We start from the raw sequence: 18,392 nt of genomic DNA on the forward strand, positions 1-18,392 counted from the left end.
AGCTAAACATTTTAAAATCTGTTCTACTAAATGAACACATATTTTGTAATGATGGTAATGATAGGAACAAATCAGTAGAAAATTGAGGGGAAATGGTATTCATGACTAAGGAAACACTAACTTTTTTCCATTTCAGCAAGCATGTAGTAGGAAAAATAAATACAACTATCAAATTTTTGCAGACCCAAAATTGAAGTAAATATAAATATGACACAAAAGGAGCTTTAAATTAGCATGTGAGTTACACTGTAAGGGTCTTCCTTTCAGTTATCTAACAATACTTTTTTTTTTAGATGCAACCCCAGATGTTGGGCTTACAATGTATATGACCTTGGGCAAAGCAACTTGAGCCTCAGTTTCCCTAGCTGTAAATAACTATCTTATATATCAGATTCTAAAAGCTTGTTTCAGAGATGGAGTGAGTATTCCATCTAAAGAACTTAGCCCAATTCCCAGCGCTTAGAGCTTCAGAAATAAAGCTGCCGAGTGTTTCGAGATACTACTAGATTTTTGGAGGCAGATACAGAAAGAAGTACAAATTTGATCGTTCCAACCTTCCAAGAGTTTACCAAGGTTTCTGGAGAACAGCCCTCAGTGAGGGTTAGTATCCTAACAGGAACTTTGTGATGAATACAAATATAAAAGCATGTTTAAATCTTCTTTGCTTCCAGGTACCTATAAAACAAGAGCAAACAGAAATTAAGTACAAGCTTCAAAATCAATAAAATTCAAATGAACAGCATTCATATACTATATTCAATAATGTTTCTTCCTGAAAGGAAAAAAGTACCAAAAGGCATTTTAGAAAAGGTTGATAAGGGAAAGTAGAGAAGTAGCAGGTGTCAGATGCAGTTTTCTGGCAAAGGTTAGGGTTTAAGATAGTTGAAGAAAGTGAAGGGGAATAACATGTACATGAGCTCTGAAGGGAGTAAACTGGCTACCCAGGAGGCTGAGTAGATAGTTTGCTAGAGCATTTGGATATAAGGAAAGGGAAAAAAAAGAGAAGAAGAGAGGATACGATTATAAAGTTATAAGAAATGGCTTTAAAACTAAAGGGTATTTGAAGACACAAGGAAGGAATGAATGATAAGGGTCAGATGTGAAGACAACAAGACAACTAAGGAAAAACTGAGACTTCAGCCTTACTGTAGTACATGCTTCTTATCCATCCAGCTCATTCCTCCCCTTTTCTTCAGTGACTGATTTACCCAAGCACCTCACTTCACAGTGATTGGTCGATTGGGGGGGGTCTGAACCTCCTTAGCCAATCAGATTATTTCTCCTGAGATATTCTGAAACTTGAACAGAGATCCAGAGAGTTAGAGGAGTCTGGCACTGTGATTTTAATGTTGCCATCACACAGGAAAAACAAACAAAATCCACAGTCTCTATTACCAAGATCTTCACCAGATGTTGGGGCTGTTCTCTTGTTTTCTTGGTGATAGTGGGGGTCAAACACAGCGCCTTTGCACAGAGCCACACCCCAGGCCTTCTTACTTTTTATTTGGAGACGGCCTCTTGGTAACTTGCCCAGGTTAGGCTCTAAATTGGGCTCCTCTGACCTCAGTGTTCCAGAGTGCTGGGATTACAGGTGTTTGATACCACTTTTGACCAGATCCTGGTTTTTAATCACTGGATAAATCAATCTTTGCCTAACTAACCAGAAACATATTAAATGAAGTGCAATAGAGGGAACACTAAGTGTCATGTATGTGGGGGCTGTACATGTTGATGTAAAAACCCCTTCCCTTGTACAGAAGAAAAGAGAAGTGTTAGGCATACAGGTAGATGAGGGGCTCAGGTTAAATGGACTCAAGCTTTTAGCAAAGTTAAAAATTTGATTGCCAAATGTAAGGTGGTGGAATGTGATGGTAAAAGTGCTTAATAGTTGGAAATATTTTTATCTCCTTAGTTCATCTTTGAGTAATAATATTTCTGTGAAGAGATCTGACCTTGTTGAGAACATGCCTTGACTAACCAGTTGCAAGCTTTAGGAAGTCCAGTTTTCAAAAGGGAAAGGGAATTACCTAGTGTGGCCAGAAACTATGAGCTGTGTTTAACTTTTTAAAAATGTATTACAATAAAAAGCACATTGCCATTAATCCCTCTGAAAATACTCCCCCTTGTTTTGCACACACATTCCATCATTCTTGCCACTTCCTGAAGTGGTTCTGGAAGTTCTCTTTTGTGAGTGTCTTTAGTTGAAGACTGCTGTTGAAGTTGTAATCCCAGCCTTCTGGGAGGCTGAGGCAAGAGGATTGCAAATTATGGCCCAGCCTGAACAACTTAATGACTTAGCAAGAGCCTATTTCAAAATTTAAAAAATATTCAAGGGTTGGAGATGTATCTCAGTGCAAAGGCCCTGGGTTCAATCCCTAGTTCTGCAAAAATGATAGTAATGGTAATAATAATGATGATATATTGTATACTTAAAATATTCATAGAGTAAATCTTGAGTATTGTCATCACAAAAAAGAAATGATGCAAAGGGATTAATAGGATAGAATGACTTTGGTAATCATTTCATAATGTATACAGTTACCAAAATACCATGTTATATACCTTGAATATATATAATTTCTGTCAATTACACCTCAATAAACCCTAAAATTATAATATTTGGAGATTTATTATATATTTTCTTTCTTTTTTGCTGAAAAGTGCAATTTTTAAAATAAAAACTTCCCCTTCCCTGAGATAAATAAAACCTTGTCTTACTCTTCCCTGAGAAAGTGTCTATAAATATTCCATTATTCTTTCTGCTTGGGGACAATCGACATGTATTTATGGAGGAGAAGCAGGGAATGGTAGACTGGAAGAAATCGCTCCTCTCTGATGGGTTCTATAAGCAGTCACTGGAGAAGCAAAAAGAAACAATAAAATGTTTTTGAGGCAGAATGTACAATTTACTTTTTTACCTTTTTTTTTTTTGGTACCGGAGATCGAACTCGGGTCCTTGCACTTGCAAAGGCAGGCCATCGAACCGCTGAGCTAAATCCCCAGCCCCCAGAATTTACAATTTAAAAAGGAAGTTGTTGGTGAGCTAGGACTCGCTTGGACAATGCCAGGGTTTGAGGAGCCTAGACGCAAAAACCACAAAGCTTGTGGGGATGGAGGGGATGTGTGTTCTGGTTCTGATTGTGGAGGATTAGGAGCTCAGTAAATTCTCCTTCCAAACAATGATTGTAAAACTGGGCAAAATTATAAGTACAACATTTCAGAATGCAAGAAAGAACCAAAAAGAAACAGCAAATTGAGAAGCAGATATTCATGGCAACAAACTGCTAAACTTTGGGTCAGGATAGAAGGCTGTGGCTGCCACCACATCTCCCCTTAAGTTGTCCGTTGCTGGAGGGAGTTCATCACCTTAGAGAGGAGAGGGGAAATCCGTGTCCAGTGATTGGTGAATGGAGGCAGCCTGTGCACAGTCCAAGCCTGCTGTGGTCCCAACAGGGAGGAGTGGCAGGTGCAGAGACTAGTGTGGACTTTAATAGAGAAATGAGCTGGCTGTTGAGGACCTGGATAAGCATTCCACAGTCCCTGATGGAGTCCACAGGCACTTATGGAGGGTTGAGAGAGCCAGGAGAAAAAGAAATACCAAAGCGGTTTTGAAAACTGTCCAGACTTTGAATGCCTTCCTTAAACCAAACTCAGATCCACCAACTGAGGTCAGAAGCCTTATGGGTTCGGGGCGTTTGAGCACAATCACTAGCTAATTGCTGGTGCCCCTAAGCTTTGCACTAAAACAATGTTAGAGAAAAACTAAGCTGGGACACCAGAGGCTGCACACTGGTGTGGCAACCTAATTCTGCAGAATAAGTACTAGTGAGTTACTTAAAACAGCAGCCAAAAAGCTATTGAGGGAAAACAGAATCCAGAGTTGCTGTATTATTGAAAATATTCATCTTTTAACAAAAACAAAATTACAAGAACTGGAAAAACAGGAGAGCATGACCCACATTCAGGGGAAAAAGTAGTTAATTGAGACTCTCTGAGTGTGGGTGCACGTGTTGGATTTAACAGGAAAGTCAAAGTGTTTAAAGAACCTCTTATAAGCATGTTTAGGTAATTGAGAGAAACCCCATTTAAAGAACAACAACAACAAAAAAGCAATGATGACAAAATTCAACTAATAAGGATTTGGGGGGGGGCAGTACTAGACATCAAACCCAGGGCCTCATGTATGCTAGGCAGGCACTCTGCCACTGAATTATACCCCATCCCACAAGCAAGGAAGTTTTTGTTTTTTAAACAAAATTTAAAAAACAAAAAAAGGTGGAAAACATTAGGATTCATCTAAGGATGGGCTCAACAGCTGAGTAAATATAGCAGAAGACATCGGTGAGCTTGAGACTAGATCAATAGGGCTTATGCAATGTGAAGGATAGAGAGAAAAAAATTTTAAATTTAAAATTGAATTAATATAACCCAAAGAAATAGAATAAATATATCAAAAAAGGTATATGGACTTCACGCTCATTGCATTTCCTCCCAACTTGTATACCAAACAGGCTACTGGAATTGTTTGGAAAATAATAACCATTCTGCTCTCCACTTTTTCCTGCATCTTTCCTTGCCGGGCAAGGCTGAACAATTTTCTGAAATAGCATTAAACCTATATGTTTCTAGGATCACAAACACAACTTGAAAGAATGGTTAATAAAGATGAGTGTTTTAGCCTAGGGTGGTGGTATCCTTTTGTAATTCCAGCTCCCTGAGAAGCTGAGGCAGGAGGGTCACAAATCTGAGCTCAGTCTGGACAACTTAGCAACTCAGTGAGACCCTGTCTCAGAATAAAACATAAAACAGCATCAGGGATATAGCTCAGCGTGATGGCTTTGGATTTAATTCCCACTGTAGAAAAAAAACGGATGTTTTTCCTGAGGGGCCAATTTTGTATCAGATCATACTTTCCCCAGAAAATGATGAGACATTAATATTTACTGCTCGACTGCTAGAAACGAATCTGACGCTCAGGTTCAACTTGCCACTTTGTACTTAGCTTTTCCCCTCCATTTTTTGTCCCCCTACCCCTACCACAAGCCTTTAAGTCTCCCAGAATGGTTGTATCTTTTACTTATTACTTGAACAGCCCCTTTCAGCCCCTGCGAGCAGGGTTTCATGGAGTCTTTGATTCCATCGTAGGAATTTTATTCCATTATCTTTCTCAGGATTACTTCTCTTTAAGATGTTCTGGCTTTTTCCTCAGGGGGATCTATTAATGATGAGGCATCATTTCTATTCTGAATCCGTGGAATGGTTTTATTGTCTTTGTCCTCTGCTTCTGGAAGAACATCTCAACTTCACCCTCCACAAGAGTGACTTAATTTTCAATAGTGATGATTGTCTTTCTTTATTTTTTTTCTGTATGTGAAGATCTTGATCCTGTTATTCCAATTTTGATTTTCCTATTATTCCTCTTAAGCACATTGATTTCATTTTCCATTGAATCCCATCTTATTTTCATTTCCCTTTGATATCCTTATGACAGCTTTCTTTGGTCACACAGAGGTCATATCCTCTTGCATTCAGTTCATTCACCAAGTAGTTTTCTACTTTCTCCCATTTTTAATAATAAAATATTTTCAGAGGCTGGTTGTTCGGATTCTCTAGGGTAATATTCTTTTCATTTTTCTGCTATATTTCTTCATAAGTTTTGGTTGGCTTATTTTTCCTCTCTGTTTATTCATCTGAAGAATGAAAGAGTCTATTTGATCACTCATTTGTTAATCAACAGGGTATAAAGACTACCATTGAATCTACATTTTATCTTCTGATAAAATATAACAGCATACAATATCCACTTACACTCCAAGGGTCTTATGTAAAAAGCCATTTCTAAAAGGGACTAAGTTATAGTGTTGGAAAACAAACTCATGTGCTAGTGCTCATCTTCATCCTCAGTATCTTGGAAGGATCCCTCCAGTGTAGCTCCTTGGGTGCGATAAGATCTTAGCTATTACCATCACCTAGTAGTTCCTAAAATACATGAAAAACTACAATTCCCAGGTAGCACTAGGGGAATTTCCTGTGTCTGCCTTCAACATTACTCTCAGTTTCCTGTCCATTTGATTTCTGGAGGTTTGGTCTCTTGTTAGGTTATTCAGAGATAAGAAGGGAGTGAGGATATGTGGAAAGAGATCCCTACAAATGTGACTGCTTGGAACAGAAACACCTTCAGGGTAAGGAGATGACTTTACTAGTAAACATATTTGGTGTTTCAAGGGGATCTGACATGCATGCTCTTCCACTTCTTGTTAAATAATCAGTACTCTAAGTGGGGATTTACGCAATGTTATCGACTTAGGATTGACCAGTAGCCCTGAGTTGAGTTATTGCTCTAATTTTTCATGCTGTCTCATGTTCTCGTATGGATTTTAATGGGAAATTGCAAGATTGTTAGTCAGGGGCTGCTCTTCAGATGCAAATCTAAATCAGAGGCCATAAGGGAAAACTTTAATTGAGCCCTTCTTCAAATGAGGTTGAATATCAGGTTAACAGGAAGATAGAGATTCTATGATATGCAAGCAGAAAAATTGTTTTTTCTCATTAAGCAAGGTCTCAGCTTTACTGCATCTGTTTTCCCTTTCTTGGAGAAAAAAAAAATGGAATTCTGTCTAGAATGGATGACAGTGCTTCTAAAAGGAAAGAAACTGAATTTTTATTTTGCCTTTTATTTTATTGCAGGTCTTTTATACATTAGAAATGATCATGACACTAAGAGTTTATTGACCCCACAAATATGGTAAGATTTATTGCCTTCCACAAATGCTTATCTTCCATATGTCTGACGCTCTAGTGGAAACAAAGGCTGACTCTAACATCTTACATGTAAATGCATTTATTGGTACATATTTTAAGAAAAATGCTCAGCAGTTCTTTTTTCCCATCATGAGATCATACAATGAACACACAGACTGTTCTTAATCACAGTGTCCTTTTCTGCTGTTGACTTGTTTTTGCAGACTGTTGTTTTCAAAGGTTCTGGGAACCTTTTAATCTTTGTAGAAAAACCATTTGAAATGCTTCTTTGCAGGTTGGGAGAAATAAGACCAGAGACAGGCAAAACAGTTTTTTCCTGAGGTTGTGGGAAAGATAGCTGGGACACAATGCCATGAACTTCTGAGTTCCTTAAAGGCAGCTCTTTATTTGTGTATTTTATTTTTATTTTTATTTTGGTACTGGGGATAGAACTTGGAGCCAAATCCCTGGCCCTCTTTATTCATGTAAAAAGCAGTCTCAGAAAGTAGTCAGTGCCATTGTAGAAATAAGAGCTTTTATACTTGTCAAAGGGAATAAAGAGGTACCACACCCCGGGGATTTAGCTCAGTGGTTCTGCCGCCTGCCTCGCAAGTGCAAGGACCTGAGTTCGATCCCCAGTACCAAAACAAAAACCACAACAACAACAACAAAGAGGTACCAGGCTGTTATTTTTCAAATTATGCTGCATTGCTTTTGTGTAGACCGCCAAGGAACATTCTTCATAAACCTGCTATGTGAAGATATAAATTTGTAACTTGATAATTTTCCCCCCAACTTTCTCCCATTCTTGCTTTGTCTTCATTTCTCTACCTCTTTGTAGGAGATCATTATTCACGGGTCAAGAAAGATTCAATGAATTGTGAAGAAAGGAAATTTATGAAGGCAAATCACTCAACTGTAGTGTGCACAAATAAGAATTTATTGTCATGATACAACGACCTGTTTCTATTTATAACTTTGGTCCTGGGAAAAATAAAATGCAGTGTATTTCCATGTGAGAAGATCAGTTTTTGAGCCACCTGTCTAACAGAGGTGGGCCTTGTGTGGAAGGGATTGGGGCATCGCTGAATCGCATTGTTTCTTTCTTTTGGAAACAATTCAAGCTCAAAATTTTGACATGCGCGCCACCACACCCAGCAGGAAAAAGTTTTTAAAGTTGTGTTATAACACACATACCACAACATGCATAAATTCTAAGTGTACAGCTTGATAGATAAAAGTATTGGTTACATCTTGCACAGAGGCATAAGGCTGAGCCACCCTCTCTGCAAGATGTAACTAACAACTTTATCACTTTCACCAGCTATTAGTTTTCCCTGTTTCTGAACTTCGTATAAAGAGAATCTGTGTGGTGTGATCAAAATATACAGTGAACGTTTAAACTTTAAAAATTATTGCAAAGATACATTGCCATTAAACCCCTCAAAATAAATACTCCCTCTCACTTAGAACACAATTATCCCACAGTTCCTGTCACTTTCTGAAGCAGCTCTGAAGTCCTCTTTCATGAGTGCCTTTAACTGTGCTATCGTGTCTCCCTTACCGTCCTGAAATGATTCAAAACCTTTACCTTTCAGGGGAATTTTTTTTAAATTTTGGTGGTACCGGGGATCAAACTCAGGACCTTGTGCTTGTGAGGCAGGCGGCAGAATCACTGAGCTATATTGCCAGCCCCTCATGGGCATTTTGACTTTAGGGGAGACCCAGAAGTTGCACCACTCCGGATCTGATAAGGTATATGAACACATTGTAACATTTTTATTTGACAGAAATTGCCATAAACTGTAAACTGGTTCATAAAGTGGGGAACACTATGGAATAATTGGGTTCTAAAGGAGTGGGAATATTGTAAGGGCGATCCATATATATTTGTTACTGTGATAAAATTTTACATTTAAATATTCATTATATTTTTTGACCATGCTTCAGACATTATGAATTCATGTCTACCTTACCATAGCAGGCAGGCATCAGGCTGATTGTGTGTGTGTGTGTGTGTGCGTGTGTGTGTAATGAAGGATTGGATTCAGGGCCTTTGCACTGAGCTTTTGTTTAATTTGAGACAGAGTCTTGCTAATTTGCCCAGGTTGGGCGAGGATTTGCAATCTTCCTGCCTCAGCTTCCAAAAGTGCTAGACAGATAGGCATTGCCCCACTGTGCCTCTCGGCTGATTTCTTTTCACTCAACTGTTCTCTGATAGATTTGGGCCAAATTGCTAGTTTCTGCGATTTTTCAGAGATCTATCAGCAGCCTAGATATTGAACAGATAGATAGCCTTCTCATAAGGTCTGAGTTACTCTATTTGGAGGAAAGGGCATCCATTCACTCATTTACTTATTTACTCATAAAATATGCATCAACATGTACCATGGGCCAAGCAAAGCAGTAGTATTGCTGGAAGGATGATAAATGAAATGAACACATGGGTCTGGGATTTGGCTCAGTGGTGCTGCCACCTGCCTTGCAAGTGCAAGGTCCTGAGTTCAATCCCCAGTACCCCCACACCCCCAAAAAGAACACAATGATGAACTTTAGGAATTTACAGTCTAGTGGCAAAGATAGACAAAAAGCAAGCAAATATACAAATGGTGATTGACAAGTGGCCTAAAAGCAAAGCATACGAGGAAAGAGCACTACAGGAATTTCACTTCAGGGGCCTCTGAGGAAGTGAAGTCTAAATAGAAGCCTGGAGGATGAGAAGCAGCTGGGCCGGTGGAGCCTGGGGGAAGAGCTACCCAGGCCAACAGCACAGGCAGAGGCCTGCAGGGGGACAGCACTGCCCACGGAGGCCTCCAGCAGAGTCCGCCTGCCCACTGCCTGTGGAGCTGGGAAGAAGTAGTTCTGCGATACAACCGGAGAGCGGGGAAAGACAGCCACTCAGGGACTCTGCCGCTTGTGTCTGAGGACCTGACATTGATTTGGACCCTGAGCGTCTGTGGTCTGAGTTCCTATGGGATGTTTGGTGAAAATGAGCACAGGGAGTGAGTGTCCTGCAGCCCGGCACAGAGGGAAAGAAGGACCACCTGCTGCGCACACCTTCGGTGTTCTGATGTCTCTGGGAATAGCACAGAAAAGGGTTTCAGGGAAACCCTGCTGGGATGGAATCCAGGACTTCTGATACCAATTTAGACTCTAGGGTAGCAATTCAGGTCCAAGTATTTTTCATTTCAGCATTGTGATCCAAGGAGTATTTTATCACTAACGTTAAGAATGGTTAAACCATGGCAGTAATCAAACGGAGACGGATTCTCTGCAGAAAATGTTCCTTCTATTGCTTGTGACCAGGCTGAATGTTCTCATTTGGTACACAATACCCCACACCCACGACTTACAGGACGAGAGGATTATTTTAGCTCAGGGTCGCAGTTCATGACCAGTTGGCTAAAGGCAGGGAGTCATAATGCAAGTGTCTGGCAGAGAGAAGGTCAGGAAGCAGAGAGTGAAGGGAGGAGCCATCTGGGAGGGACACAGACCCTTCCACGCCATTTCCCCGCCTTCCCTTCAGACCAGGCCCCACCTCCTAACAGCAAGTCAGCTATGGATTCATCAGCAGATTAGCTCACGGCTGAGTACAATGTCCTCATGATCCCAGCACCTTCTGTAAGCCCTGCCCTGAGCGCATGAGGCTCTGGGAGACGGGTGGCTTCTTCATCTAAACCATGACATTCAGATACATCTTTGTTCTGAAGAATTGACCTTGGGGAATTTTTTTTTAGAGATTTTTTTGGGGCTTACCAGAGATTGAACTCAAGCCTTGCACTTGTGAGGCAGGCGGCGGCACCACTGAGCTAAATCCCCGGCCCTCCTTGGGGAATTTTTGTTTCAGCCATGAAAGTAGTTTAAAACTTAAAGCTTGAGAAGTTCAGAAAGGGTTTCCTGTTTTCAAAAATTCAAAAATTCTCCGATTCCAGGCTAAGATTATATAATTAAACACAGAAGAAAACGATGAATTCTCAGTAAAAATCTAATGGAACACTCATTCCGCTTTTCATGTGATGGTAGTGAGATGTTATATGACTTATGCAAAATATTTATACATTATTCATGGTAGTTAAAGGTTTTACTGCTAGTACCAGGAGGGTTTTGGATCGCAGCACTTCTCAAATGGGTGGTCTTAGGACCCCTTAGCACTCTAATACTGAGAATTTTTAAAAGCCTTTTTAAATCTTAGAAAATCCAGTAAGTCACTAGCTCATGTTCCATTAACTGTCAGAGAAATGACACCATCACACTCCGTGAAGTATCTAGAAAACTCCACTGTACTCCAGAAGAGATTCAGAGTAGGAAAGGCAATCATGGTGTCTCTCCTCGGGGGTTCCTGGACTACATAACCATTCGAAATGCTGGCATAGAGCTTGATAATATGGGCTTTAGACAACTTAAAATTTACCTTTCACCTGCAATAATATTCTCTGAGAGTTGCTATCTTCAGCTATAAAATGGGTACAATATACTTACCCTACTAACTTATGGTGAGGGAATTACAGACAATGTATCAGCTATGAATCTTTATGCTGCAAAGATTAAGAAACTTAGCTTAAGATAAAGGGTACATTTAATGGCTCCCTCTTCTTAGCATGTGTGCAGGAGTTTGGGCTCTAGCTCCTGCTTGATCTAGAGTTTGTAGAGCAGGAGGCGTAAGGACTGTTGCACTGTCCTAACTAGTGTCATAGCTCTGACTCCATCCCCTTCAGAACTCCAGGGATCTGATTATCTCGGTCAGTTTGGAGGATAAAATATTGTAGATTTTTCCAGTATTCCCTTTGCAGGTTTTTCTTGCCTATACTACAGCCAAAGGCTCTTTAGCAAACACTAACCACTGCAGTCTGTTTTCCTGTCCACCCACAGAAACAGCAAGAGGTGCTGTTTTTGCTTTCTAATTTTGTGGCAGAACTGGATTTTCTCTTCCTTCTGCCCTTCTCAGCTAAGCATTGTTGAGTGTCCCACTCACCCATGGGAGGCCGCTGACAATCATGGGCAGGGCGCTGAATGTTTTGCACTCCCATTGCACATGGAGAGAGGTGTGTTATTATTATTGTTGTTGTTGTTGTTGTTGTTACTAAAATTGTGTATCTTGGGGAAACCCTGAAGGCCCTGGGGATGGGTGCAGGGGTGCTTGGCATTTAAATTTTACTTAGTTCCACCTTCGGATTTTCTGAGTTCTTGGGGTGTGTTAACTGCCACATCCAGTGGGGATGACTGCTTCGCAATGGCTTTATTCAGTCTGCCAGACTGCCTCCAAGGGGTCAACTTGCTCCTCCCTCGGCCAGGCCATTGCCCAAGATGTGGTGGCTGCTAGGTCTGGGATGGAGGTTGGGGGTCCAAGATCCAGGTGTGGATCGGGCTCTCCTCTCCCACCCTCTACATTCCGGCCTTAAGTCTAGCCAGGTTGTCTTGTTGATCGTACCACATCCGATTGTCTTGTTGATCGTACCACATCCGATTTTATATTCTGCCCTTGCTTAAGAGAAATTGCTTTTCCTTAGCAGAGTCAGACATACTCACTGTTGGGGGTGTCCTCTAGTTGGCCAGTGTTACGTGCCTCTCCTTCTGAGCTGGAGGTCTCTGGCTCAGGCAAGCTGGGGACATTGTGGTCTGAATGTCTGGTAGTCACTTAAGTCCATGCTTAGCTGATCTCCCTTTGCTGTCCAATCAGTCCTTATCAGGCCTTATCTTTTTATCCACTGACCATGCAAAGAGACATATGAAATGAACTGTTACTTTGAAATATATAATGACATCATTCTTGCCCATGGTCACGGCCACCCTGTTGCAACAGGTCTCCAGCTGACCTGTCTTGTCCATTTGATACAGTTCCCTCTCCCAACAACTCTCCCTTCCTTCCCTTTTCTCCTTTAATTTCCTAAAATAAAATGAAACGCAGGACAGGCAGCTGGGCTACCCTGCTTGCTTATTTTTGCCCGTGTCTCTGCTGCCCAATACTTACATTGGAACCACTCGGTTCTTTTTCTGGGATAGCAGGCAGCAACTGCACAGCTTCTGCACAAATCCTGCAATCCCCCTCTTCACCCTCTGCCAGCACAGCCTCTCCTTACAGGAGCTAGAGGACATTGACTCGGTGCAAGGCTGGCAGGTTGCGGTGCATTTTGCAGTCGTGCAGAGCTCATGTTTCCTGTCAAGCTGATTCCCTGGGAGAAAGGCGTCATTTCTGGGGGCAGGCTGAGGGACACCACTGCTCTGGAGGAGAGCTGAGGGGGTAGCATCTGTGGGATCTGGAGATGATGTGTCGCCCTCATTTGCTGGCTTCACTCTGATGCGAATGCCTGTTCCCTGTCTTGCTTGGCGTTCCAGAATGAGATAGGTGGCCATCCGGTGGTCATATTTTTTTAACCGTAGGGATTCTTTTACTTCTTCAGGGTTGTGGCCTAAGGCGAACATCAACTTTAGGATCTCAGGTTTTGGGCATTCTGGCAGCAGATCAGGAGGAGGAGGAGAAGGTGGTTTACCCTGGTGGAGCCATGGGTGCCGCGAGATTTCCTCTAGTGTTGGGCACTGCGAGTTGTTGATGGTGAGAAGTGTGCCAATCAGATTTTGCAGGTCTGTGGAGAAGGTATGGGGACAGTAGTGCCTGCCCTGCAGGATCTGCTGTTTCAGACGAAAGGGATGGATCTCCTTGAATGGTGTTAACCCCGCCATGACCTCATAGAGGATGACACCGAGCTTCCAAATGTCCCCAGCGAATAGCTGTCTTCTGCACAGCAGTGTTTCCTGGGCAGTGTCTGGCAGAGGGCTGCAGATCTTGTTCAGATTCTGCTCAGGAGCAATCTTGGTCCCCTCTCCAAAGTCGCAGATTTTAACTGTGCCATCCTCATCTAGCAAGATGTTATTTGATTTAAGATCCCCGTGAACGATGCCTTGTTCGTGGAGGTATTGAATAGCACAGATGATCTGCCAAAATATTCTTCTAGCCTCCTCCTCCTGCAGGCCACTGGTCTCCCGGATGTGATGTAGCAGCTCTCCTCCGCTCACGTATTCCATCACCATGCACACTTCCTCCTCTGTCTCGATAACTTGCAATAACCTGATGACATTCGGATGCTGCAGTGATTTCATGATGTTGACCTCTGACGCGATGTGATCAGAATTCCCTCCCTTTGGTAATACTTTGACGGCCACTGTCATTCCAGTGGACAAGTGCTGGGCCAGCATCACGTCAGCATAATTGCCCTTGTTGATTTTCCTTAGGATATGGTAATGATCTCTGAGCCTCTCCATATGGGAGGAGCTGGCCCAGAGGCCTGGAGATGACATTAGCTCGTTATGCTCACTCCCAAAAGTAGGCCTCAGGGATCAGCAGATTTTATCATCACTCTACCACCTAATCATCAAATACACAAGTTAGCTAGGAATCACAGAGTTTGCCTCAAACAAGAGGTTTCAATAAGACTGAAAAATCCACCCAGCCACAGCCTTGTATAGGTAAACCTTTGAAGTGACCTTACAAAGGCACAAAACTGCCCAGTCATGGCTTTATAAGGCTCACTTTTCAAGTAACCTCATAATGGCCCCTTGTGAGGTCAAAGCACAAAATGGCCCAGTCACGGCTGGCCATAACCCACATGGGTGTCTCATTTTTAGCCTCCACAACCTTTTGTGCTTTAATTTAAAAAAAAGGGATACAAATTTTTTTGTTGTTGTTAATGTGGCTTAAAGGGATTGACATTTAGTTTCTTAGAATTAAAAACTGGGAAGATCTTTAAAGTCCCTTTTATATCTGGCTTTAGAGTTGGTAATACCTTCTGTTTTGAAAGATCTCATGTTGTCTATGCTCAACACATCCAATTTCTTTTTAAAATTCTCACTGATTGTTCTCAACGTGATGCTACAACTTCACTGACATTGCAATAATGGAGATGATCCTCTTTATAAAATGCAATGACGTATTTTAATGGTGATACAGCTGACAGGAAGACCTCTTTTACCATAGTTTCCCCAGAAGATAATCATTAGGTTTATCATAAAAATACTTCAGATGTTGGAAGGAAATGGGTCGATATGTACCATGTTGAATGAAAAAGCAAAGCAAAACCCCTGTCAGCTAAGAATCCTCTGTTCGCTATCCCGCAAAACTATTCCTACAAAATGAGGGAGAAATGAAGTCATTCTCACAAACAAGCATGGAGCAATTTGCTTACCTACTGCTAGATCTACCAGTCATAAAGAGATCCTTGAGGTTGGATGGAAGCACATTAGGCAGGGACCACAGATCTCTAAAGAATACCTTTAGCTAAGCTAAATACATGATGGGTATTTATGAAAGGCAGGGTGAGTTTGCTGCATGACCCAAGAAGTACATGCATCACGAAAATAAAAGCCAAATATCACTATGTTTTTGGAAGCGCACAGTGTGACCTACAGGGATGGAACTTTACAAAGTCAGTACCCAAAAGGGAATGGAGGCTAACGCTATATGGAGCAGCATTTTGTATATTACAAAGTTTAGCTGGCACAAGTTCACATCAGAGGGTTTTCAATGAGATGCCCAAAGGAGATATCTGCAAAGTATACACAGAGCAGAAAGAAACTCAAATGCTTTCAAACAGAATGATTCAAGAAACCTGGGACTATGGGCTGTAAGGTGAGTACGAGATAACAGCCAGAGTACAGAGCTGGGCCCTTCCCTGGCAGCAAATCCTTTCCCTGCTGCTGGGTCACCCACCTCCCACACAGAAGATAGAGTCTGGGAGAAGGGATGAGAAAACATGATCCAATTAGATCCAAAACAAAAAGCTAGAGCAGGAAAGTAGGACTGAAAGATCCTCCAGGTAAATTGTAATGACAATAGAAGAGGGGCTATCCTGTCGGACAAGAAAGATTTTAAATCAAACAAAGGTTATAGGAAACAGAGCGGACAAAAGTTCAATTAAGCAAGAAGATAACAATTAAGCATTAGAACAATCTCGCATAGGAAGTGCAACGTGGGCTGACCTGGGCTGCATAGTGAGGCCCTGTTTTAGGAAAAAAGAATATAAAGGCAGAAAGGCACCCCTGCTCTGCAGGGCGGGTGTGAGTGGAGCCAGTTTCAGGGAAACCACCATGTAAGTGAGGCTTCGGCGATGTCACTACTGGAACCACAGACCTTGCACGTTCCGGGTATCCACGAGCCTCCACCTGCCCCAGCGTCCAGGACTGAAGCCAGCAGAGGGGTGGCCCCGGGGCCTTGCTGAGCTCCCTGCGCAGCGCAGTGGGGAAGTGTACATGGGAACTGCGGAGAAGATTCCATCAGCTGCTGGCCCTGCCACCCACCGTGGGTCCCACAGGGACCTCTTCAAGTGGTGGATCTGCCAAGCAGCTGCAGCGAGGGAGCTCCTGGGGTCAAGTTCATGGCGCTGTGCAGAAGCCTCAGCACCCCAAGGGCCAGTGCCGCACACCCCCTGCCTGGGGCGCTAGACCTGCCGTGGAAGACCCTGTCCTCTCCCTAGGGAGAATTCTGCCTGGTGAGTGCCACCTAATGGAGCCACCAGAGCCACGGGACACCCTGGTTGCGGTCTCTAAGCCACGAAACCACCTAGGGAGCTGGGCAACTCGTCTGTCCTTCCTTCCAGCCCTTGAGCCCCTCAGTTCCCCTGGGGATCCCCTGCTGTGCTCGCAGGCCTTTTGGTCCTGGTCCAGGAACGAGGCCTGCCCTGCTGGCCACTGTCTGGAAACCCCAGGCACGAGCGGTCACAGGTCCAGAGGTGGCACTGCAGCCGGCCCCTGTCACATGGAGCAGGGCACCCGGGTAACACAAATGCGCTAGCTTGGCTGCTGAATCCTCTGCACACGGCCACGCTGCATGGGGATGGGACTCGGGTGCTGCTGGAGGAGCAACCGGGGGCGCAGTACAGGAAGGCGACCCCAGGGACATCGCACCTCCCGGTATCTGTAGAGGACCCAGTGGCGACCCGTAATGTGACTGGTAGCTTTGTGGTCTGGCACCTGGTGCAAGTGGCAGCCTTCATTCTTAGCTCCACCAGTGGCCTATTCCTGGGCATCCTGGCTGAAAAACTAACGCTTTTTAGGACATGGCTACTGCGTGGAAAAGTCAGGCTCCTGCAGTAAATTCTTAGGCCTCCACCCACAGGTCTGCCTGCCCCGATTCCCAAAAACCTGTCCTCAATCCACTCCAGAGCCTGTGGCTGTGCAGCCTGAAGCCCAGTCTGCCACTCTCCACCCCCACGACCTGAAGGACCTGGGCCTCACTGATACTGGGGACTGCATGGTGGACTCAGCCTGCCCAAGACTGGGCCCAGCTCTGTAGGACCTTCCCAATTTCCAGCGTTGTCTGCTGCAGTCTGTTCCACCCAGCTGGACCTGTGTCTATAGCTTCTATCTCTACAGATGGGGTGCTAGACACCAGTGGAAGCGTTCTATGGAGACACCCCATGGTCAGGCCTGAACTAGAGGAGATTTGAAATTTAGGGTTAAAGGTTAAGGAGCAGCAGCCAATCTGACCCCTGAATGCCTTAAGTAGGTGCTTCTGTGTCTACTAACTAGAAAAAGGGTCACTGGGCTGTCAACTTCAAGATATGTTGTACTGTCATGCGTGGTGGTGCATGACCATAATCCTAGCACTCTGGAGGCTGAGGCAGGAGTATCACTGTGAGTTTGAGTCCAGCCTGGGCTACATAGTGAGTTCCAGGTCAGTCTCAACTACATTGTGAGACCCTGTCTCAAAAAAAGAAAAAAAAAAAAAAAGAAAAAGAAAAAGAAAAAAAGATATGTGGTAGTTTTGTAACTTGATGGTTTTATTCTGTTTTTAAGCCAAAATGAGGTAAAGCAACTTTCTTACTTTTCTTTTGAAATTATATTTTCCATTTTTAGGCAAAACACTCAGACATCTTCAACCTTTTCCTACATAATTTGGAATGCCATTAAAAATGGATGCTCGACATCTGAAGAAAATTAGTTGCAATGAACACGACTTTTAAAAGTTTGTCTGTCTCATTTTAGGCAATCAGGGTTCTTGAGAATCCTGAACGCAGAATAACCATTGTGATCATCATGAATGTGACTCATTTCAGGTGTGCTGTGAATGCTATCAGGAATCAAGTGCGTCTTGGAAGTAAGTAATCAGAGAGAAGAGAGATTTTGGCAAATGTTTTTAACTATGGGGAAATATAAATGTGTGTCTAGTACCCATAGGTGGCTATTTTTTGATTTGACATGAATATTTAATTTTTAAAATGGTGAATTTCATCTTTGTGTGGTTTTCATATTTGGCTGGCCAAGATAGTATACGAGGTGACTATTCCAGGAAAGAAAATATCATAGCATTACATCAGAAAAATAACTGATTAAATTGTAATCAATACAGTTAAGGAGCCACTCTTTAATACAAAAATTCAGAACAAACCAAATGTATATAATGACATGTTATTAAAAGCCATTTGACAACTTATTTTAAAAGTAGCAAATGCGGGATCGTTTCTGGTGACTTAACTCCTTTGGGCCTTTGTTCCTGTCTGTAAATGGACAAGGCTTGTAGATATTGCCAAGATTTCCCAGGTTTGGCAGAATACAATTAAAATGGCACTTTTTCAGTTTTAAAGAAGTGGCATCTATGTGCCACACCAAATTTTTAATATCACATCATGATAATATTCTGCTTTTACAAATTGTGTTTGCAT

General features: G+C 42.6%; 1 protein-coding gene across 1 annotated transcript; it reads right to left on the reverse strand.

Moving 5' to 3' along the window:
* Positions 1 to 615: 615 nt before the first annotated feature.
* LOC104870393 (sperm motility kinase 2B) lies at positions 616 to 14,064 on the reverse strand. Its single transcript, XM_010636032.2, has 4 exons — positions 12,710 to 14,064; positions 12,268 to 12,446; positions 1,147 to 1,298; positions 616 to 675 (listed from the first exon to the last, which is right to left on the reverse strand). Exons 1-2 carry the CDS (start codon positions 14,032 to 14,034, stop codon positions 12,440 to 12,442), a joined length of 1,332 nt encoding a protein of 443 aa, XP_010634334.1. The 5' UTR covers positions 14,035 to 14,064; the 3' UTR covers positions 616 to 675; positions 1,147 to 1,298; positions 12,268 to 12,439.
* Between the last annotated feature and the right edge of the window lie 4,328 nt (positions 14,065 to 18,392).

The sequence above is a fragment of the Fukomys damarensis genome, unplaced genomic scaffold (assembly GCF_012274545.1).
Source record: "Fukomys damarensis isolate Sample0158 unplaced genomic scaffold, DMR_v1.0_HiC HiC_scaffold_28, whole genome shotgun sequence".
Classification (NCBI taxonomy): Eukaryota; Metazoa; Chordata; class Mammalia; order Rodentia; family Bathyergidae; genus Fukomys; species Fukomys damarensis.

What these genes read in the sequence shown, in the direction of transcription:
- LOC104870393 (XM_010636032.2), bottom strand. Translation starts at nt 14,034, where the DNA reads ATGTCATCTCCAGGCCTCTGGGCCAGCTCCTCCCATATGGAGAGGCTC.